Source organism: Patagioenas fasciata, chromosome 7 (assembly GCF_037038585.1).
Source record: "Patagioenas fasciata isolate bPatFas1 chromosome 7, bPatFas1.hap1, whole genome shotgun sequence".
Lineage (NCBI taxonomy): Eukaryota > Metazoa > Chordata > Aves > Columbiformes > Columbidae > Patagioenas > Patagioenas fasciata.
The window spans coordinates 41,334,709-41,357,350 of record NC_092526.1 but is presented as its reverse complement, the minus strand read 5'-3'; the positions used below and the strand labels follow the sequence as shown (position 1 = coordinate 41,357,350).

The window sequence follows — 22,642 nt, the reverse complement described above, 5'->3', positions numbered from 1 at the left end:
CACTGAGCAAAACGTTTGCCACTTAGAGGTTAGTCCTGACAATCGAGAAATGGTATTAGTGTACATTGGCAAAGGTTGTGTGTGCTTGAGGACTGCTTGCAACTCTATATTAGTAGATACAGTGATGGTAAATGTTAGAGATGATTCAAATTTTTGTGTTTGTAATTTTGTTAAAAATTAATGGATGTGATTTTTCTTATTTAGCACCAGTTATACCTCATCAACTTATACATTCTAATTACACACTGATTCATGAATTACTGCCTACACCTATCGAGACGAATCTCACATTGGTAAAGCAATTGTTACAATGCCAAGACTTGATCAAGGTCTCGGAAGAGGCTCAAGTAAATGGGCAGAAGACCTTAATAACCATTCACCACAATGCTGAAAAAAATTCACCGTGTGTTAAGAAGAACAGAAAAAGATGCAGAATATAAGTGGTGGAACATGCTTTTTGGGTGGTCACCTACTGCTACAGGCATCCTGAACAAGTTGTGTCACCCAATTGTTGCTCTCTCAGTACTAGTTTTGGTAGGTTTTGTTCTGTCCGTGATATTGTATATTTTAAATTATAAAATGTTAAACCGTTTGACACATTTGTCATCTGTACTTAATGCACACAGTTTGTTTAGTGTGCCCTTCAATGCAGACATTCTTAAAAGCATTGATACAAAGCAGATCACAGGGATATAAACCACTTTATGTTTCCTTTCCCTTTTTCTTCCTCCTTCTGTCTCCAAGGATGGTGTTACTGCCCCAAGCTCCTGATAATGTTCAGCCATGGCATGGTGTAAAAGTCAGTCCGAAGAACAGTATTTGCCTGAACATCACCATCAAGAACAGATACCCTGACAGACAGAACTGGACAATGACTTGGAGAAAGGCCTGAGAAGAACTGTGTTGCACAGATCTCTCCAACCCGGGGGTACCAGTAACAATGGCTGCTGTGTGGACTCACCTCCTCCCTCAAACAAAGGCCAACAAAGAGCATGTCCAAAAGCTCGCCAAGGGTCCTGAGGTCACCCAACGTACCAGAAGGAGACCCCTGAACATGAGGCCACGCAGGCACAGATGCGTCCTGGCAAGTGAAGCAGGGACTTTTTGAGCCTGTGCATTTAAGCCTGGGTTGCAAAACAAAGGAGGGGATTGGCCTCCACCCATGGAAGCGAGTGTCGGTAAAGCAGCATAAAAGATGGTTCCTGACTGGACATCATTGAGATCTCCCCACCAAAGGATCATGACAGAGGACCGACAGGATGCTGCTCAGGACCTGGGACCATAGGGACACCTTTGGACCCATGGTGGTAACCAGGCTTCTCTCCCCCGTTTCTTTTTCTTTCCCTTTTACTCTACTTTATCGCGTGATGTTTTACGGGCAAAATAATAAAGTAACACTGTTTGATTGAACCCCTTGGCATTCTGGTTGCCTTAATTTTGCACTTCGAGATCAAGGTAAATGAACCATCATGAGTCCACCACCAGCACCTAAGATAGCAAGAAACAGAAGAATGGTAGCTCTTGGAACAAGTCCCCAGCCCCACGCTCCTCCTCGCCTCTACCCCAGCTCACCACAAATGCTCCTCTGAGTCCAAAGGGACCACAAAGCACCTGCAACACAAGAAGGAAACACTGAACTAAGTCACCAGGCAATACTGTGCTCCTGAACACCCACCATCACCACCACCTCTCCTTTTTGGCTGCTGGCCGGCGTGCAGCTTCGCCTCTCTGAGCTTGCCTGTGGCACCTGCAAAAACAAAGGCACATGCTCAAACACTGCCCAAAAGCACAGCCTGCCCACAGACGGTCCCATCTCCAGCTCCCTTACCTTGGCCACTCACCCACCTGGCCACCGTTGCTTTTGACTGCAACACTGTTGACCACATAGAGGTTCAGCTACCACCTGTAAAACACAACCAAAGGACACCCATACCTGCACCAGCAACACAAGACCTGAAATGAGCTGCTTCTTCAGCCCAGCACTCATTGCTCATCTTGCTCGAGGAGCTGCGGTGCTGACACCCAGCTTTCCTCATTGCTTTAGACTTATAAAATAGAAAAAACAACCAAACTTACATAGAGGCACGTGGCACACCTTCCCTCTGACACCACACACCAACCCACTTGCTTACGGCACTCTGCTCACCTCCTCCATTGCTCTTTTGTGCCATGTTGTGCTTCCACATCTGAAATTAAGTTATTCAATATGTCAGCAAGATGCTGATCAACAGATTTAACTTTCCACAGGTCTCATTTCTATTTAGCAGTCCCACCAGAAGCTCTAATCCAGTCCCTAAAACACTAGTGAAGGGACTGTCCACTCCCCTGCCCACAGCTATTCCTCTCTAGATGACCTCTGCCTACACAATTTAACATGTCAACAGACTAACCATGGACTCCTAGAGCTCAGTCCACCCACCAGTGACTCTACACCTCTGGGCAGAGCAGCTCAAAGTCAAACGTACATATGTGCAGACTGATGCTTCATAGAACACTACAAACATCACCACTCCAACAGTACCAAAACTGTTCAACAACAAGAATGACTCCAAGACCAGAGACAGCATCAATCAAAAGAACCTACAGGGAGGCAGCAGTGACGCGAGGAGCCTCTACTGCAACCCCAAAACAAAAAGGAGCTGAATGCCACAGCGCCTTATGAGATGGTGGCACTGGCACAACAAACTGAGATGGCGCAAGCAGCTCCTGCAAGACCCAAGAACTTCTTCCCAGTATCTTGAAGTCCCAGTCCCTTAGACTGGATGGGTGGAGAGCAGAGCTGCCAATGCAGCGTGGAAAAAAACACCATAAAACACAACTGACCAGAAATGTCCAAGGCATAAGAACCATCCACACTTTCGGTTGTTGATACAAGAAAACCAGCACCCAATTGGCACTACGCTAATCAGCACCAGCATTCCAGACCCTGGAATGGCACCTGAGATGCCAGTCACGCCCCTTGAGCACAATGAGAGCGCAGGATCATCTGACAGGCACAAGGCAGGCTTCCTAAACTACACAACAATGCAGACACAGGCTGGAGCTGCCCTGTCCATGCTGGCATTGCACTGTAAAGTTGCCTGCGCCCTTTACCTGCCCAAAGGGGACTGTTTCTGGATAGCCCTTTCCCCTATGAGAACTTTAATCCCCCGCTGCGATTCTCAGCCCCTATCCCTCCACTTAGCTTTCAGAGGGCCCAAGGACTGAATCCATCCTCAACATAGGAAAACACCACATGGGCTCAAGGGGACCTTCCTGCAGTTGCCACTTTCCCCTTCATCACCTGCCATAAGAAAAGAAAACACACGCACACTAATGAGTACCCAGATAATATTTATCAGTAATAGTCCACAAGTCATTGCTCACCTTGTCTGAGTTCTGGGAGGTACATTTGAATGATCTACCAGGGGCCACCGCATGCTGCAAAGGCTCTAGGAACAACACACTATTCTGTGGGTGATCAGGGAGGCGGTGAACCACCCCATAGCCTGAAAGACACTCTGCCTTATGGCCCTGCTGCTTCCTTCAGAAATGCTAAAATTCCATCTACAGATACGAGATGCTCATCCTAACCCCTGCTAAATACCCTGAGCATCAGCCCTAGGAAGAGAGATTATAAAAGCAGCTTGTTATATAGCAGTACCAACCAAAAAACAATGCTGCATTTTCATCGCAGTCAGGAATTCCACAAAAATGCAAAGCACCTGAAATTAGATCAATAAATTAAACATAGTTTACAGACATATGTTCTGCTACAGCTGCTATTGAACCTTCACTGCTCTTGAAGCTCTTACCACAAACAGACACCTCCACTTCTCCAAACACACCTGCCCATGTGGATTAAGTAGTTCAAAAGCCGCCAACTGCTGAAAGAGCAACAGAGAACCAACACCAAAGCAGCCCCAAAGCAGAATGACCTCCCTTCCTAGGGGCTGGGGCTCAGCTATCCCAGGCCCTGCCCATCCTCTTCCCACAATCCCCTGGGAAAGGGGAGGGGTGAATCACCCCAGGCCCCACCCACCACTCTTACCAAATCACCAGGACCCTCACTGGGAGTTACAGCACCTGCACTTTTTTACTTCTATTGCATCTGCAATGGGACTGAATACAGATTTTAACTTAGTTTTTCTAGGGTGTGGATAGAAAATTAAATACAATAACAACATTATTATTAAAATTGTGTATTGAAATTTCCTATAAAAAAAAGGAAGATGTTATTGCATTTCACTAAATTTCTAGCAAGACCACAGATACTACCTGACTTCTACCAGGAGTACATTCTAGGTAGGACTGAATGACAAAGCAGAATAAGATTCCATAAGAATCTCTTCTAAAAAATAAGCCAGGGCTTGCTTCGCCTCCCCAGGACTCCAAAGGTCTCCCCAGGACCCCTCTCATTTTTCAGGGCTCCCTGGACCCTCCCCAGCTATCACCTCATCTCCCTAGGGCTTCCCTGAGATCCACCGTCCTCCGCAGGGCTCACCTCAATTCCCCAAGGCTGCCAAGTTCTCCCCAGGGCTTGCCTTGGTTCCTCAGAGCTCCCAATGCCTCCCTAGGGCTTGTCTCGGTTCCTCAGGGCTTCTAATACCACCCCAAGGCACCCCAAAATGTGTCTTGGCTCCTCAGAGCTCTCCATTCCTCTCCAACGCTTCCCTACAGGCCTCTGTCAGATTCCATCAGGCTCTGTCAGGCTCTATCAGGTTTTGTTGGGCTCTGTCAGGCTCTGTTGGGCCCTGTCAACTTCTGTAAGGCTTTTTCAGGCTCTGCCAGGATTTTCAAGCTCTATCAGGCTCTGTCAGGCTTTCTCGGGCTCTGTCGAGTTCTGTCAGGCTCCATTGGGTCCTGTCAAGCTCTGTCGGGTTTTGTCAAGATCTATCGGGCTCTGTTGGGACCTGTTGAGCTCTGTCAGGATCTGTTGGGCTCTGATGGGCTCTGTCAGGCTGTGTCAGGCTCTGCCAGGCTCTGTTGGCCCCTTTCAAGCTCTACTGTGCGGTGTCCATGGGGTGCTGTGGAGTGTCTATGGGGTGCTGTGGGCGCTGTGGGGTGTCCATGTGAGTGCTGTAGGGTGCCTGTGGGAAGCTGTGGGTGTCATGGGGGCTGTGGGTGTTGTGGGGTGTCCATATGGTCCCCATGGTGTGCTATAGGGTGCTGTGAGTGCTGGGGGTCCCTGAGTGGGTCCGGCAGCAGTTGGATGGGAATGATGCCATGGCGGTGATGTTGATGACAGCCTTGGCTCAGCATTGGACCATCAGCACCCACCAGCCCTGCCGCAGCCAGGGCAGGCCATGTGTCACTGCAGCCTCTTGGTGTCACCGGGAGGGACCCTGATGGTGGGTGTGGGAGATTTAAAGAATTTTCTTAAGGTTGTTGTGTGGATGGGTTTCTGTTAGATAGAGATTTATTTCTGAACTATACAAAGCAACTCCAAGGCTGGCGCAAAGGCTGAAGAACAACACCTGTTATGAGAGTGAGGTAATTCTATAATAACAAGATCTGAACATGGGCAATATCCGATCAGCCAATGCGTGTTTGGAACGTGGACGCGTGATCAAGAAATAACTGCGTATATAGGAGGCTTGTCTCTGTAATAAATGGCTTCGCTTGAATTCATATTGAATTGTGTGGAGTCCACGAGTTTTTGCCCTTGCAGGTGGGCAGGGAGGCGCAGGGGAAAGATGTGTCCCCACACCCCTCTGTGACACATTCCTGATGCCTCAAGGGCTTGGGACATGGATGAGGCCCTGGGGACACATGCTAGGGTTGGGGACATGGACAGGGGCTCAGGGACACACACCAGGGCTTGGGTCATACATGGGGACACAAACCAGGGCACAAGGACATGCACAAAGCATGGGGACATGTACCAGGGCTTGGGGACATGGACAAGAACATGGGGATATGCAGGGACACACACACCAGGACTTGGGGACATGGACAACGGCACAGAGATATACAGCAGGGCTTGGGGACATGAATGGGAACACCCACCAGGGCTTAGGGATATGCACGGGGGGACAAACCAGCGCACAGGGACATGCACAGGGACACAGGGACACACACAAGGGTTGGGGGACATGTACAGGGCCAGGCACAGGGACACATATGGGAACACCCACGAGGCCACCTACGGGTCCACTCCCGATGTCACCCACAGGAACAGCAACAGAGTCACCATGGGGCGGTGGCTCCTCCGGGCCTGTCCCCTCTTCTGCAACCAATACATAAATAGCAGTGTGGGCAGGTGACACGGTGACAGATGTTTCACCATGGAGCTGGCCGGGTCCCTTCAGCTTAGGAAGCTCTTGCTCTTGCTCTTGCTCCTCCTCCTGCTGCTGCTGCTGCTGGGGAAGGGGCGGCGGGGGGGGTACCCACTGCCCCCCGGGCCCCCCACACTGCCGCTGCTGGTAAACCTGCTGCAGCTGTCCCCAACCAGGACCCTGGAGGGGCTGCTCAAGGTGAGGACATGGGGACATGGGGGGACATGGCTGGGACATGGGGACCTGCTTCAGCTGTCCCCAACCAGGACCCTGGAGGGGCTGCTTAAGGTGAGGACATGAGGGGACATGGCTGGGACATGGGGACCTACTGCAGCTGTCCCCAACCAGGACCCTGGAGGGGCTGCTCAAGGTGAGGACATGGGGACATGGGGGGACATGGGAACCTACTGCAGCTGTCCCCAACCAGGACCCTGGAGGGGCTGCTCAAGGTGAGGACATCATGGGGACATAGGGGGACATGGCTGGGACATGGGGACCTGCTTCAGCTGTCCCCAACCAGGACCCTGGAGGGGCTGCTTAAGGTGAGGACATGAGGGGACATGGGGGGACATGGGAACCTGCTGCAGATGTCCCCAACCCGGATCCTGGAGGGGCTGCTCAAGGTGGGGACATGGGGCCATGGGGGGACACAGGGAGTTCCTTCAGGTGCTGCTCAAGGTGAGGGGAGCAGGGGTGTTTGGGTGTCACCCGGTGTCCCCTCAGCTCAGCCAGACGTACAGCCCCATGTTGCTGGTATGACTGGGGACACAGCAGGTGGGTGGGTGACACAGGTGTCCCCTGGTGTCTCCAGCTCAGTGAGAACTACAGGCCAATGTTCGCGGTGTGGCAGGGGACGCAGCGGGTGAGTGGGTGACACAGTGGGTGACATGAATGTCTGTGGTGTCCCCAGCTCAGTGAGAAGTATGGCCCTGTGTTCACGGTGTGGCTGGGGACCCGGCAGGTGCTGGTGCTCTGTGGACACACCGCAGTGCGCGAGGCGCTGGTGGACAACGCCGAGGCCTTCACTGGGCGCGGACGCCTGCCCACTCTGGAGGGCACCTTCCACGGTCACAGTGCGTGGGGACACTGGGGGTGGGACCCCAATGGTGGCACACTGACAGTGGTTGGACCCCCATGACATTCTCCCCGTGCAGGGTGCTGACCCTCTCAAGGGAGCTACCCACCCCCTATGGATGCTAACCACCCTGTCCCCTCTCCATGGGTACTGCCCCCCCCATGTCCCCTCCCCTGGGATGCTGTTTCCCCAAGGGTGCTGAACCCCCTGTGCCTCTAGGGGTGGTTTTCGACAATGGGGAGCGCTGGCGGCAGCTGCACCGCTTCTCGCTCTCAGTGCTGTGGGACTTTGGGAGGGGCCGGAAAAGCATCGAGAGCCGCATCCAGGAGGAGGCACAAGTGCTGCTGAAGGAGCTGCGAGACACCCAGGGTACGGGGGAGTCAGTGTGGGGGACACACGCCCCTGGGTGCTGACACCCCCCAAGAAGAGCCCCACTGCCCCCGAGAAGTGGTTTGACCCCCACGAACCCACTGGGATGCACCTGGGGTGGGGGGGCTTAGGGGGATTGGAGGGAGGAGCACCCCTGGGTGCTGACACCCCCAAAATTCTCTGTGCACGATTCTGGATGCACCGTTCTCTGTGCACACTGCCTTTTACAAAGTGCTCCCTGCATTCTTCCATGTTTGCACTGCCCCATGCGCCCTTGCTGCATGTATGCCTCCTTGTGTACCCTGCCTCATTTGTACGGCTCCTTGCACACTTGCTTGGTGCCCCATGCACACTTGCTTCTTCATACACTCTGCCCTGTTTGCACTGTCCTGTGCTCACACCCCGCTAACATGGCTTCATGTACACTTGCTGAACACATGCTGTTCTGTGCATGCTGCCACATTTACACAGTTCCATGCAAGTGTGCTGCATTCTCTGTGCACACTTGCTGCATGTACGCTTCCCCCTGCACCAAGATCCATGCACACTTGCTGCACACATGCATCTCTGTGCACACTGCCCTGTGCACACCTGTGCATGAGTGCTGCTCCATGCCCGCTGCTGCATGTACACTGCTTCATGCACATTTGCTGTATGCACACTTGCTGTATGCACGCTGCTTCATGCACACTTGCTGCATGCACGCTGCTTCATGCACACTTGCTGCACGCATGCTGTTACATGCATTCCTGCTGCATGCACTTTTCCCTTTGCATGTTGCCCCACGCACACTTGCTGCACACGCCCTTCTCTGTGCATGTTTGCTGCTCACACACTTCCCTGTGCACACTTGCTGCACACTGCCCCATGTCCCCCACCCACCACATGTCCCCTCTGACTCCCCCAGGACACCGACGTGTACCTGCTGCTCAGCTCCGTCCTGCATGACCCCTCCATCTTCAAACACCCCAACACCTTCAACCCCACAAATTTCCTCGACGAGAGTGGCCACTTCAAGCGCAATGATGCCTTTGTCCCCTTCTCCTCAGGTAGCCCCAGCTTTGAGGGTGGGGGTCCCTGAACCCCTGGCTCCCCCTGACCCCCTTGTGTCCCTGCAGGGAAGCGGCTGTGCCTGGGCGAGGGTCTGGCAAGGATGGAGTTCTTCCTGTTCCTCTGCACCATCCTGCAGAACCTGCAGCTGCAGCCGCTGCAGCCCCCAGAACAGTTATCGCTGGAACCGCTGGTGTTCGGCTTCACCAAACCTCCCACTTTTACCAGATGCGCATGGTTTCGCGCTGACTCCCTCCCACACTGAGGCCTCCCCAGACCAGGAACATCCCCCCCCCGCCAGCACCCAAACCGCCCACATACATACTGAGACCCCTCCAGGACTGGGAAATTCCCCTGTTATTGGGAACCCCCCTCCACACCAGGACCCCCAGGTACAGGGAGCCCCACAGTACTGGGAACCCTTCCTGGTACTGGGACACCCCCAAGCATTGAGAACCCCTGCATCAGGACCCCCCAGCACCAAGACCTCCCCCAGCATTGCGATACCACCCAGGTACCAGGTTTCCCCCAGCACCACAAACCCCCCACAGCACTGGGACCCCCCCAGCATTAGGAACGCCCCTGGGCACCAGGACCCCCCTTGCACCAGGAACCTCCTCCCAGCACTAGGACCCCCACAGCATTGAAATCCCTCATTAGCATTCAGACCACCCCAGCACCAGGACCTCCTAATATAGGAACCCCCCCAGCACTGGGAACCACCCCTGGGACCATGACCTCCCCTGGGACCAGGACATCTCCCCAGCATTGCAAACACCCCCATCACTGGGACCCCACTGGCACCCAGGTCCCCTGGCACAGGGACCTCCCAAGGACCAGGAATCCCTCTTGCACCTGGACCCTCCCCCAGCACTGAGAACCCCCTCTGGCAACGGGATCCCCCAGCATCGGGACTTTCCAGCACTAGGACCCCCTGACATTTGGAACTCCATCCCAGCACTGAAAACCCCTCTCCACCATTGGGACCCCACCCCCTCCACACACACAGCGGGAATCCCTCCTGGCACCAGGACCCCCAGTACCAAGATGGCGCTCTGGTATGGTGACCCACCCGGCAGCATTGGGAATGCCCCCAGCACCAGAAACCAACCCCCCAGCACTGGGAACCGCCCCCAGCACCAGGACCCCCTCCAAGCATTGAGCAACCCATAAAGTCTCTGGTGAACTCAGCATCTGTGTGATCACCCGGGGAACACAGGGGACCCTGATCATCATTCTGGGGGGACACGGGGTGAGGGGCACAGAACCTCCCTTCCCCAAGAACCCAGTAGGGTGCAGAGCTGTACAAAACCGTGAAGGAATGTGCAAGGCCCTGGTCAAGTGTGCAGGGAGCATGCAACAAGTGTGCAAAGCCGTGCAGAGCTGTGCACAGCCTGACAGAGCCCATCAGAGCCCAACATATCCCGACAGAGCTCAACAGGTCCCAACAGAGCCCGATAGATCTTGACAAAACCCGACAGAGCTTGACAGGACCCAATGGAGCCTGACAGAACTCGACAGAGCCCGAGAAAGCCTGACAGAGCCTGATAGAGCTTGAAAATCCTGGCAGGGCCTGAAAAAGCCTTACAGAAGTTGACAGGGCCCAACAGAGCCTGACAGAGCCCAACAAAACCTGATAGAGCCTGACAGAGCCTGATGGAATCTGACAGAGGCCTGTAGGGGAGCGTTGGAGAGGAATGGAGAGCTCTGAGGAGCCAAGACACATTTTGGGGTGCCTTGGGGTGGTATTAGAAGCCCTGAGGAACCGAGACAAGCCCTAGGGAGGCATTGGGAGCTCTGAGGAACCAAGGCAAGCCCTGGGGAGAACTTGGCAGCCTTGGGGAATTGAGGTGAGCCCTGCGGAGGACGGTGGATCTCAGGGAAGCCCTAGGGAGATGAGGTGATAGCTGGGGAGGGTCCAGGGAGCCCTGAAAAATGAGAGGGGTCCTGGGGAGACCTTTGGAGTCCTGGGGAGGCGAAGCAAGCCCTGGCTTATTTTTTAGAAGAGATTCTTATGGAATCTTATTCTGCTTTGTCATTCAGTCCTACCTAGAATGTACTCCTGGTAGAAGTCAGGTAGTATCTGTGGTCTTGCTAGAAATTTAGTGAAATGCAATAACATCTTCCTTTTTTTTATAGGAAATTTCAATACACAATTTTAATAATAATGTTGTTATTGTATTTAATTTTCTATCCACACCCTAGAAAAACTAAGTTAAAATCTGTATTCAGTCCCATTGCAGATGCAATAGAAGTAAAAAAGTGCAGGTGCTGTAACTCCCAGTGAGGGTCCTGGTGATTTGGTAAGAGTGGTGGGTGGGGCCTGGGGTGATTCACCCCTCCCCTTTCCCAGGGGATTGTGGGAAGAGGGTGGGCAGGGCCTGGGATAGCTGAGCCCCGGGAGGTCATTCTGCTTTGAGGCTGCTTTGGTGTTGGTTCTATGTTGCTCTTTCAGCAGTTGGCAGCTTTTGAGCTACTTAATCCACATGGGCAGGTGTGTTTGGAGAAGTGGAGGTGTCTGTTTGTGGTAAGAGCTTCAAGAGCAGTGAAGGTTCAATAGCAGCTGTAGCAGAACATATGTCTGTAAACTATGTTTAATTTATTGATCTAATTTCAGGTGCTTTGCATTTTTGTGGAATTCCTGACTGCGATGAAAATGCAGCATTGTTTTTTGGTTGGTACTGCTATATAACAAGCTGCTTTTATAATCTCTCTTCCTAGGGCTGATGCTCAGGGTATTTAGCAGGGGTTAGGATGAGCATCTCGTATCTGTAGATGGAATTTTAGCATTTCTGAAGGAAGCAGCAGGGCCATAAGGCAGAGTGTCTTTCAGGCTATGGGGTGGTTCACCGCCTCCCTGATCACCCACAGAATAGTGTGTTGTTCCTAGAGCCTTTGCAGCATGCGGTGGCCCCTGGTAGATCATTCAAATGTACCTCCCAGAACTCAGACAAGGTGAGCAATGACTTGTGGACTATTACTGATAAATATTATCTGGGTACTCATTAGTGTGCGTGTGTTTTCTTTTCTTATGGCAGGTGATGAAGGGGAAAGTGGCAACTGCAGGAAGGTCCCCTTGAGCCCATGTGGTGTTTTCCTATGTTGAGGATGGATTCAGTCCTTGGGCCCTCTGAAAGCTAAGTGGAGGGATAGGGGCTGAGAATCGCAGCGGGGGATTAAAGTTCTCATAGGGGAAAGGGCTATCCAGAAACAGTCCCCTTTGGGCAGGTAAAGGGCGCAGGCAACTTTACAGTGCAATGCCAGCATGGACAGGGCAGCTCCAGCCTGTGTCTGCATTGTTGTGTAGTTTAGGAAGCCTGCCTTGTGCCTGTCAGATGATCCTGCGCTCTCATTGTGCTCAAGGGGCGTGACTGGCATCTCAGGTGCCATTCCAGGGTCTGGAATGCTGGTGCTGATTAGCGTAGTGCCAATTGGGTGCTGGTTTTCTTGTATCAACAACCGAAAGTGTGGATGGTTCTTATGCCTTGGACATTTCTGGTCAGTTGTGTTTTATGGTGTTTTTTTCCACGCTGCATTGGCAGCTCTGCTCTCCACCCATCCAGTCTAAGGGACTGGGACTTCAAGATACTGGGAAGAAGTTCTTGGGTCTTGCAGGAGCTGCTTGCGCCATCTCAGTTTGTTGTGCCAGTGCCACCATCTCATAAGGCGCTGTGGCATTCAGCTCCTTTTTGTTTTGGGGTTGCAGTAGAGGCTCCTCGCGTCACTGCTGCCTCCCTGTAGGTTCTTTTGATTGATGCTGTCTCTGGTCTTGGAGTCATTCTTGTTGTTGAACAGTTTTGGTACTGTTGGAGTGGTGATGTTTGTAGTGTTCTATGAAGCATCAGTCTGCACATATGTACGTTTGACTTTGAGCTGCTCTGCCCAGAGGTGTAGAGTCACTGGTGGGTGGACTGAGCTCTAGGAGTCCATGGTTAGTCTGTTGACATGTTAAATTGTGTAGGCAGAGGTCATCTAGAGAGGAATAGCTGTGGGCAGGGGAGTGGACAGTCCCTTCACTAGTGTTTTAGGGACTGGATTAGAGCTTCTGGTGGGACTGCTAAATAGAAATGAGACCTGTGGAAAGTTAAATCTGTTGATCAGCATCTTGCTGACATATTGAATAACTTAATTTCAGATGTGGAAGCACAACATGGCACAAAAGAGCAATGGAGGAGGTGAGCAGAGTGCCGTAAGCAAGTGGGTTGGTGTGTGGTGTCAGAGGGAAGGTGTGCCACGTGCCTCTATGTAAGTTTGGTTGTTTTTTCTATTTTATAAGTCTAAAGCAATGAGGAAAGCTGGGTGTCAGCACCGCAGCTCCTCGAGCAAGATGAGCAATGAGTGCTGGGCTGAAGAAGCAGCTCATTTCAGGTCTTGTGTTGCTGGTGCAGGTATGGGTGTCCTTTGGTTGTGTTTTACAGGTGGTAGCTGAACCTCTATGTGGTCAACAGTGTTGCAGTCAAAAGCAACGGTGGCCAGGTGGGTGAGTGGCCAAGGTAAGGGAGCTGGAGATGGGACCGTCTGTGGGCAGGCTGTGCTTTTGGGCAGTGTTTGAGCATGTGCCTTTGTTTTTGCAGGTGCCACAGGCAAGCTCAGAGAGGCGAAGCTGCACGCCGGCCAGCAGCCAAAAAGGAGAGGTGGTGGTGATGGTGGGTGTTCAGGAGCACAGTATTGCCTGGTGACTTAGTTCAGTGTTTCCTTCTTGTGTTGCAGGTGCTTTGTGGTCCCTTTGGACTCAGAGGAGCATTTGTGGTGAGCTGGGGTAGAGGCGAGGAGGAGCGTGGGGCTGGGGACTTGTTCCAAGAGCTACCATTCTTCTGTTTCTTGCTATCTTAGGTGCTGGTGGTGGACTCATGATGGTTCATTTACCTTGATCTCGAAGTGCAAAATTAAGGCAACCAGAATGCCAAGGGGTTCAATCAAACAGTGTTACTTTATTATTTTGCCCGTAAAACATCACGCGATAAAGTAGAGTAAAAGGGAAAGAAAAAGAAACGGGGGAGAGAAGCCTGGTTACCACCATGGGTCCAAAGGTGTCCCTATGGTCCCAGGTCCTGAGCAGCATCCTGTCGGTCCTCTGTCATGATCCTTTGGTGGGGAGATCTCAATGATGTCCAGTCAGGAACCATCTTTTATGCTGCTTTACCGACACTCGCTTCCATGGGTGGAGGCCAATCCCCTCCTTTGTTTTGCAACCCAGGCTTAAATGCACAGGCTCAAAAAGTCCCTGCTTCACTTGCCAGGACGCATCTGTGCCTGCGTGGCCTCATGTTCAGGGGTCTCCTTCTGGTACGTTGGGTGACCTCAGGACCCTTGGCGAGCTTTTGGACATGCTCTTTGTTGGCCTTTGTTTGAGGGAGGAGGTGAGTCCACACAGCAGCCATTGTTACTGGTACCCCCGGGTTGGAGAGATCTGTGCAACACAGTTCTTCTCAGGCCTTTCTCCAAGTCATTGTCCAGTTCTGTCTGTCAGGGTATCTGTTCTTGATGGTGATGTTCAGGCAAATACTGTTCTTCGGACTGACTTTTACACCATGCCATGGCTGAACATTATCAGGAGCTTGGGGCAGTAACACCATCCTTGGAGACAGAAGGAGGAAGAAAAAGGGAAAGGAAACATAAAGTGGTTTATATCCCTGTGATCTGCTTTGTATCAATGCTTTTAAGAATGTCTGCATTGAAGGGCACACTAAACAAACTGTGTGCATTAAGTACAGATGACAAATGTGTCAAACGGTTTAACATTTTATAATTTAAAATATACAATATCACGGACAGAACAAAACCTACCAAAACTAGTACTGAGAGAGCAACAATTGGGTGACACAACTTGTTCAGGATGCCTGTAGCAGTAGGTGACCACCCAAAAAGCATGTTCCACCACTTATATTCTGCATCTTTTTCTGTTCTTCTTAACACACGGTGAATTTTTTTCAGCATTGTGGTGAATGGTTATTAAGGTCTTCTGCCCATTTACTTGAGCCTCTTCCGAGACCTTGATCAAGTCTTGGCATTGTAACAATTGCTTTACCAATGTGAGATTCGTCTCGATAGGTGTAGGCAGTAATTCATGAATCAGTGTGTAATTAGAATGTATAAGTTGATGAGGTATAACTGGTGCTAAATAAGAAAAATCACATCCATTAATTTTTAACAAAATTACAAACACAAAAATTTGAATCATCTCTAACATTTACCATCACTGTATCTACTAATATAGAGTTGCAAGCAGTCCTCAAGCACACACAACCTTTGCCAATGTACACTAATACCATTTCTCGATTGTCAGGACTAACCTCTAAGTGGCAAACGTTTTGCTCAGTGTCCAGACAAATGTCTTGAGCACTGATTGTATTACTTTCACAGATTAATCCTTGCTGTTCTCGCACAATACAAGATTCTAAATGAACAGTTGGCCATTTTTCATCCACTTTTTGGGCCCATACTCTATGCTCAAAAGGACAGAGTACAGTTCCCTTGTGGTTCAACCCTAATGCAATGATGGGGTAGATTATGTATATTGAAGCATTGTGTATGGTTTACACAAAAATCATGGCTGTGTTTGTGATGGGGTTATAAGTGAAGTTTACTGAAGTCCACCAGGATTGCAGTTCTCTCTTAAATTCAGTGGCGCTGTCCCAAACAATTTTCTGAATTTTGGTAGGAAAAGCACCTTCTTCACCTTCCCTTATGATCGAGGCAGCCACTGATTGCATCCGCAGTTGTGCCTGAATACAACTGAGAGCCACAGAAAGGTTATTTTGGACCACACCAAGTGTGTCTATTATCAGTTTGTGATCTTTTATATTTACCTTTTCCTGTTTTGGTAATACTGTGGGTAACAGCCACTGGTTAGTTCCCAAAGCCAATAGGGAAGACTGCAAGGGCATTTGCAATTTTGCAAAATCACTAGTTGTAGCAGTCAGTTTATTCATTAATATCTCTGAATCAATACCATTTAGAACTCCCAGTCCTGTTCCCAACACACCAGTCAGGTGTCTCAGTGTCCTATTAGGAATTTGTTTCCTCAGCCAGGTTGTCGACCCCTCGAAGGAGGTCCTTAAGAAAGGAGAGTGGGCTGGCTGAATCTCAGAAATGTTACTTTGCATTAACAACACAACACGCTTGAGGGACCATTCTGAATTGAACAGTATTTGTTGTTGGCCTATATTTTTGATCACATATGGTCCAATTTAAAAAATTTCCAGACTAGGTACTGCTGTTAGTTGGGTGGTAGGCATCACAACCTCTATCCTGAGTTCCCCCCAATGTCTGGTATTATTTTTACCACACGTTACTTTATGTGTGTATTGTATTGCAGTCAAATATAGCCAACAATTTTGATTTTTTTTTTTTTTTTTTTTTTTTTTTTTTTTTTTTGGCGTGATCTAGTAGAGCCGTGTAGTCCAATTCCACAGCTGTTTACAGGTTCAGTGAGGGACTCAGTAATCAGTCTGCATTGCACAAGGAGACCGTCACTCTGGACCACCATAAAAGAGGGTGAAGTTTTAGTTTTATTTTTGACATCTGGCGTGAAAATGCTGTCTTTGTTGTGATAGGTTACTATTGCTACAAGTGTCACTAGGGGTTCGAGGAGAGCATTTATTTTAAATTTGTAGTTCAGGCCTAGTAGTTCCAACTGGTTTGCATGATTGTTTGACCAATTACACACCACCTGGATGGTCCTTGTTAAAGTGAAGTTGTGTCAACAATGAGTTTCTTCATCTTTGCAGGATTTAGTAATCTCCCCATTGCAGGTAATTGGGTCCAAGGTGGTATTGTTGTAATTGCCAAGATTCTTTTGGCGACAACACAAAATGAGAGGATTTTGTTTGTTACATTTCCACTCTGCAGTGGGACAGAGTTTCACTGAGATGTCAGGGTGAATTTGAGTTTTCGAATTTAGATCTAAAAGGTTTCCATTAACTGTAATTGAAGAGACTTTTTCATGGTTAGATCCTTCTACCTTTCTACATCCAACTTTAATTTTTTCTCCAATTGTACCATTCAGGACTCTAACCCAATCCTTCCTATCCCATTTCCATTCATTTGGGTGATGCACTTACTACAGTAGCTAAAATTGGAAAGCAGTCTTTGGGATATGGTCCTAGAGAAATAGTGTATCTGACAGTGGCTTCAGACCAAGGCTGTTAGAGTGATAAAAGGACCCTGCAATCTGATTCAATGTGAATCACGCTAGAGCCATTTATTACAGAAACAAGCCTCCTTATATATGCAACTATTCTCTGATCACGTGTCCACGCTCCAAGCATGCATTCACTAATTGAATATCATCTGTGTTCACGAGTTGTCCGTGCGCTGAAGGCTCACTGCTGATAGGTCCGTTGATTTACATCATGTTGAGGCGTTGTTATTGTAGAACTGCTTCTCTCCCACGGCAGGTCCTGTTTGCAGCTTTCTGAGTTGGCCTTGAAATTCCTTTGGGCCTGGCTAGTTCAATAACAAATCTCCATCTAACAGAAACCCCTCCACAATTCCCCCGTTATTGTTCTTGAACCAGCCAGGCCCTATTGACCGCGCACTGAATCATCTTTGAAATACACTGCAACATGATTAACAACAATAATTACGGTTACATATAATACAGTTAAGCCTTACATAAGATCAAACAACTACCCACCTATTCCCAAGCTTTTAAATCATTTGTCAAACCCCAATTCTACTATGAAATCTTATTAACATGCTGGTTTAGTTTGTCTAAAGTACTATGAATAGATTCAGAATGATCAGACAACTTATTACAACACATTCTCTCAAATTCTTCACAACCATGACCTAATGACCTAGTGTTAAAAGATCTATAACTGTGCGATTTTGTAGAGTAGCATGCCTAATATCATCAACATCTGCTATTAATTGAGTTAGTATTTCAGAAGTTAGATTAACCTATTTAAAAACCAATATCTTAACTTTGATATGTCTCCTAAAGCTTTTACTAGCTGCTAGACTAGAGAGAAAGAGTGCAGTATTATGGGAAGAATGTCCCATAATTTTACCTCAGTTCTATCTAAGTGTAATATCGCCCTTTTAGCTCTCCTGCTGTGTGTTCAAATTGCCATTCTCCACAGAAGGTACATCACCTGCTTGCTAACAGGCTTCTAGACAACCAGGTCTGTGAGCATCTATAACACTGAATTAGGATCCACGGTTTACATAGGAAACGGTCCTCACAACTTATCTCCCTCCTGTCCATCTGCATCCATTCAATCTTTATTGTGTTTATTCAACCATGGCTTGACCCATTTCACAGGAATCCACTTTGATCCTTGGTCTGTAATGACACAAACAGAACCTTTTCCCCAGGTTATCAGTTGATGTGGCCTTTTCCATTGACCATTAACTAGTGATTTGACCATAACTAATGTAGGTTCTTTCTGATTTAGCATGGTTTTGGGTCATACTTGCAAAGTGTTTCATCGCATAGAGTGCTTTTGATAATTGGTTTTGTGGTGTTTCCTCTACTTCTCTTTTATTTTTCTTTTTTTTTTTTTTGTGTGTGTGTGTGTGTGGGTGGGGGGTTTTAAACAAACAGACAAAGACAGTTTGGAATCAGATACGTGTGTTGGATCTTGACTATGTACTCAGAATCACAAATCAAATTTAGAGGTTCCTCCTTAAAAAGCTCGAAGTAGTGTGAAGCTGCGCCAAGTTCTGCTAATTGGGTTGAACCTTCAATAATTTTTACAGAATGATGTCAATTGTTATCTTCACGCCAGACCACTACAGCTTTATGAGACTTCCCAGAACCATCAACAAAAACTGTGCAAGTATGTAGGATCAGACCAAATACAAATATGGTCTGTGACCTGATGTTAAAGACTTGCAGGTTCTGCAGCAATTTACATTTAGGCATGCCAAAAGCTGTGCTGTTAAGAAAACCAGCTTAGTGCAATTTACAAGGACATAGATTACAAACAAAAAATCAAAACTAAATTTCACAAACAGTACATATATGACAAAAGGATCATGGCCTATTAAGACTTAAATTCATTCCCTGCATTTCTTGATCAGAATAACAATTGGTGTATCAGTCTGTTAGCAATCTCATCATACTGTCCCACAATAGCCACATGTTCTTTCTATGTTGTAGCTATAAATAGACAAATCTGCAAGTCCAACTGAATGCAGTCAGCCTGTAAGGTTGTCATAAATTTATTCCTCAAAGTTTCCAACTCCATTTCAGCTCTCATATTTATTGGATACTGTTTTCCCTTACCGGATTGAAGTCCTGTTTCAATTCTATCAGTGTGGTATTTGCTTTATTGAAACATTGGCTTTTAATATTAGTGGAAATACAGCATTCGAAATTTCCTTGGAGATTTCTCGCTTGAAGCAAGCAGATCTGCACCATCCAAGCAGCTTCTTGTAGGACATGCAGCTAAACAGAGTTCTCAGAAAATGTTATTAGAGCTTAAAATTTACTTAACAAATCTTGATCCAAGAGAGGTATAGGGCTTTCTGACAAATACAAGAATTCATATGGTAAAACTTTGTTCCAAGTTTGGCATTCCATTGGTCTCAAGGAAACGGTCTTTCTTTCTTTATTTGCCACGATCTCAAAACTATCATGGTGAATTTACTAAGAAGTCTTTTACAACTAGTTACCACAGAATAAGTCTATTAATTATTTTTTGTTTAATTTCCCAGTTTCATTAGAACTACAGATCTGCTAGGGATGCCTTTAAACTTCACCCTCAGACTGCTCCATTCATTATTACAACATCACTGCAGTGGGGGGGGAGAGAAAACCCCCCTTTAACCACTTTAAAAGCAGGCAGCCAGGTTGTGTTTTTGTTTTCTGTTTTTTTGTTTTATTTTGTTTTGTTTGGTTTGTTTTGTTTTGTTTCCTTCTTGCTACAGTTCAGATATAGCCAAGGCCATGCAGGTGGCGTAATTGCTGGTACGAAGTAGGAGGCTCTGGCAGACTCCTCATTTACAATGAGCTGAGTTTATCTTGAAACTTGACACAGGCCTGAAATTTATGTTCAAACACAGGCCTGGGATATTTTGCTTTTTTGTTTTCCCATTTCATTCCAACCATAATACAGTTCATATGCATTTCCAAGTAGCTCAGCAATAGTTACATTCCTTAGCTCCATTTACTTTTTGCAATTTACAGATGTCAAAAACCAGCATATTAAACATCAATCCATTATTCCATTTTCCTAAATCCAAATCAGTTCATATTCTAGCAACTTCTAAATACAACCTCTTCCAAATTCACATCTATCATAGCATTTAGTTCCCATACCTCCAACAAACACATAAATTCAATGCGAATCAGAGAACTTCAGTTATTTTCTCATCTCAGAATTATTAGATAACAATATAAGCAATTACTCTAATGTGTAAGGATGCATCCTAAGGGGGAGTGAGGTGGTATTTTAGCAGTGGAACCGGTTCCCATTTTGTAATTATCTCCCCAAACAAAAGTATTTTGGTACCAAATATAAATATGCAAATTAAAATACTGAGCTTAGATATGAAAACCAAACATCAAGTTCAAATATGCAGATGGATCACAGTTACACTAAGACAATCTCTCAATTTTTGCATTGCACCTTTCAACCTCCTACTGCTCAGCCAGGCAGAGGTACCGCTGGGTCTCCCTGACAAAACAGGTCAGTGCGGCTGGAGCACAATCGGCACCCACCCCCCTGCCACTGCAAGCTGGACTGGGCAAGGCTGTTACTAGTGTCTCATCTGGTGTTACCCCAGAACAGGATTCTTTACATGGTGTGCATACGAAAGAGCCAAAGCTAGTACACCGAGATGAGACACAGCCTATCACAGAGTTGCGCAAGTCTGGATACCAGAATAAAGCTAGCATGCTAGAAAGAAAAATAACAGCTACTACACACAAAAATTTTACCATCACATTCATGCAGTAAAGAACTAAATTACTCATGGTGCTCTGTATTATCACAAAACGCACATTTTGAGTCAATGGATTCTCATGATTTAACAGTCTGTGAACTTACCGTACCATATAACAAAGACTTGCCAAAACTGCAACATACTTAGATACCCACAAAGAAACCAGGTTAATGAGGAAAGCATCTTGCAGACTTCAGCAAGTTTACTCTGACCCGTATGTTATCAGTTAACTCTCTCTCAGCTTGTTGAAATTCAAACCGTTCTGCCTGTAAAACTGTCTGAAATGATTTAATGATCTCTTGTAGGGATTTATTTTGTCCTACTCGTCTCACCTTAAAAACAACATTAATTGCAACAAGGTGTTATATTTCAAGATTCTATTCTCTGGACACTTTTCCCAATCATTTAACTTATACAGCAGCCAACACAAATTTCAATATTTAACAAGATCATATTTCCTGCTATTTCCAAGTGCTTTCCTATGTTCTAGAACACCTCCCAATACCAATTTCTTAGGAACATGGCTGAAAACAGTCAATTCTGACCCCATCTCGTAAGTAAAAACCTTGAGAAGAGGGAGGGAGGGGGAGAAGCACAGGGCTCGTTGCAGCGCAAGTGGGAAAAATGGGGAGAAGATTTTATGGCGCACTTAAAAACAACTAGTAAAACAATTAACTTACATTCCTGACAAGCTGCTTGATTTTCAGAGAGGCAATACACAGGAGCGCATAATATGTACTGTAAAACTCGCAAATAACATGTTGATAGCAAACATTAGAATTCTCTACTGCTAATTTCAACACCAGTGCTTTATTACCTTCTAAGTTTTCAACCTGCATGTAATTCTCATTGAGACCCTGATTGATAATTTGGCTGCTTTGTTGGTTTCAGGCACCTTTATCATAGCTTGATATGCAAGGTCTGTTGACTGCCTCAGGATTTCAGAAACTAATCACGCCTGTAATTGTGATGTGTCAGTTAGTGTCTCTTCCAAGAGCTGATGGATACCCATCGCTTTCAACGAATCCCCATCATTCTGTCCTAAATGATCTATAGCTGTTACATTGCATAGGTCCAATTTTGCTTGAGTCTTTCATGGTTTTTATCTGATCTCGAGGCAACATGTCCACATACTCCTTTTCAAAAAAATGCTGCAAACCCTCATCCAAGTCATCAGATAACGCAGACTCGAACGGTGCTGGAGAATCATTAGTAACAGGGGGATTCGGAACAGTGCACATTCTCAGCAATACTTTCTAGCATCATAATTATTCGTATAACCTGAGTCCCGAGGTGCACCCCTTTCCCATCACGATCAGCATGACTGCATTGCCGACTGCTGGATTCACTCGCTAATAGCTGATCTAATCTTTCACACAGTTCTTTTGTCCAGTTCTTATTTGGCAACTCCTTCTGCTCTCTCGTGGAAGCTGGAGGGTTAAAAGATGTTAAAGACAGATACAAATTGGTAAAAGGACTGATAGTACACTTGTTTATGACTTTAGCATTCTCAGCTTTCACAGGTTCTTTGGGCAAGTTGTCTGATTCCAATCCTTTGGACTTGCTGTTCTCATCAGGGTTGGGTAATAGTGTAGGAGGCCACTCACTCAACATTTTTCCTCCCCCCGCTCCGGACTGCTGAACTATTGGGGGTGCCGAAGGCACAGCAGGAGATGGAATAGGGAGGGTATCAAAGACACGAACCAGGTAACTTCACAGTGACTTTCAGGTTTCTTATCAGGCTGCAATGCTACAAAAATTCCAACAGCAGCAGACTGTTCAGCCGTAAGATCTTTTAAGGTGGAAATTGTAAGCTTCCATGTAGTTACTAATGATTTAGCTTTATCTCCATTGCTGACCTTATCCCATAATTTCTGCCCTGTATCATCCCAAAGTTCAAGTTTAAAAGCCTTCTCAGTTTCTCCCGGGTAGCCATTAGTTCTACACCAAACTAACAGTCTACATATGTTACTTTCTTAATATTTAAGTCCTCTCA

General features: G+C 47.4%; 1 protein-coding gene across 1 annotated transcript; it reads left to right on the top strand.

The window, feature by feature from the left end:
- The first annotated feature begins 6,266 nt into the window (after positions 1-6,266).
- On the top strand, positions 6,267-13,605 carry LOC136103259 (cytochrome P450 2G1-like). The gene is made up of 8 exons (XM_071810753.1): positions 6,267-6,455; positions 7,168-7,330; positions 7,552-7,715; positions 8,609-8,750; positions 8,820-8,988; positions 13,200-13,227; positions 13,326-13,397; positions 13,585-13,605. Exons 1-8 carry the CDS (start codon positions 6,267-6,269, stop codon positions 13,603-13,605), a joined length of 948 nt encoding a protein of 315 aa, XP_071666854.1.
- The last annotated feature ends 9,037 nt before the right edge of the window (positions 13,606-22,642 follow it).

Bases quoted from the DNA above. Each gene is read 5' to 3' on its own strand.
- LOC136103259 (XM_071810753.1), top strand. From the start codon at position 6,267: ATGGAGCTGGCCGGGTCCCTTCAGCTTAGGAAGCTCTTGCTCTTGCTC. The intron at 7,716-8,608 runs GTGTGGGGGACA...TGACTCCCCCAG, and splicing joins CCCAGGGTACGGGGGAGTCA to GACACCGACGTGTACCTGCT. The intron at 13,398-13,584 runs GTGGGTGTTCAG...TTGCTATCTTAG, and splicing joins AAGGAGAGGTGGTGGTGATG to GTGCTGGTGGTGGACTCATG.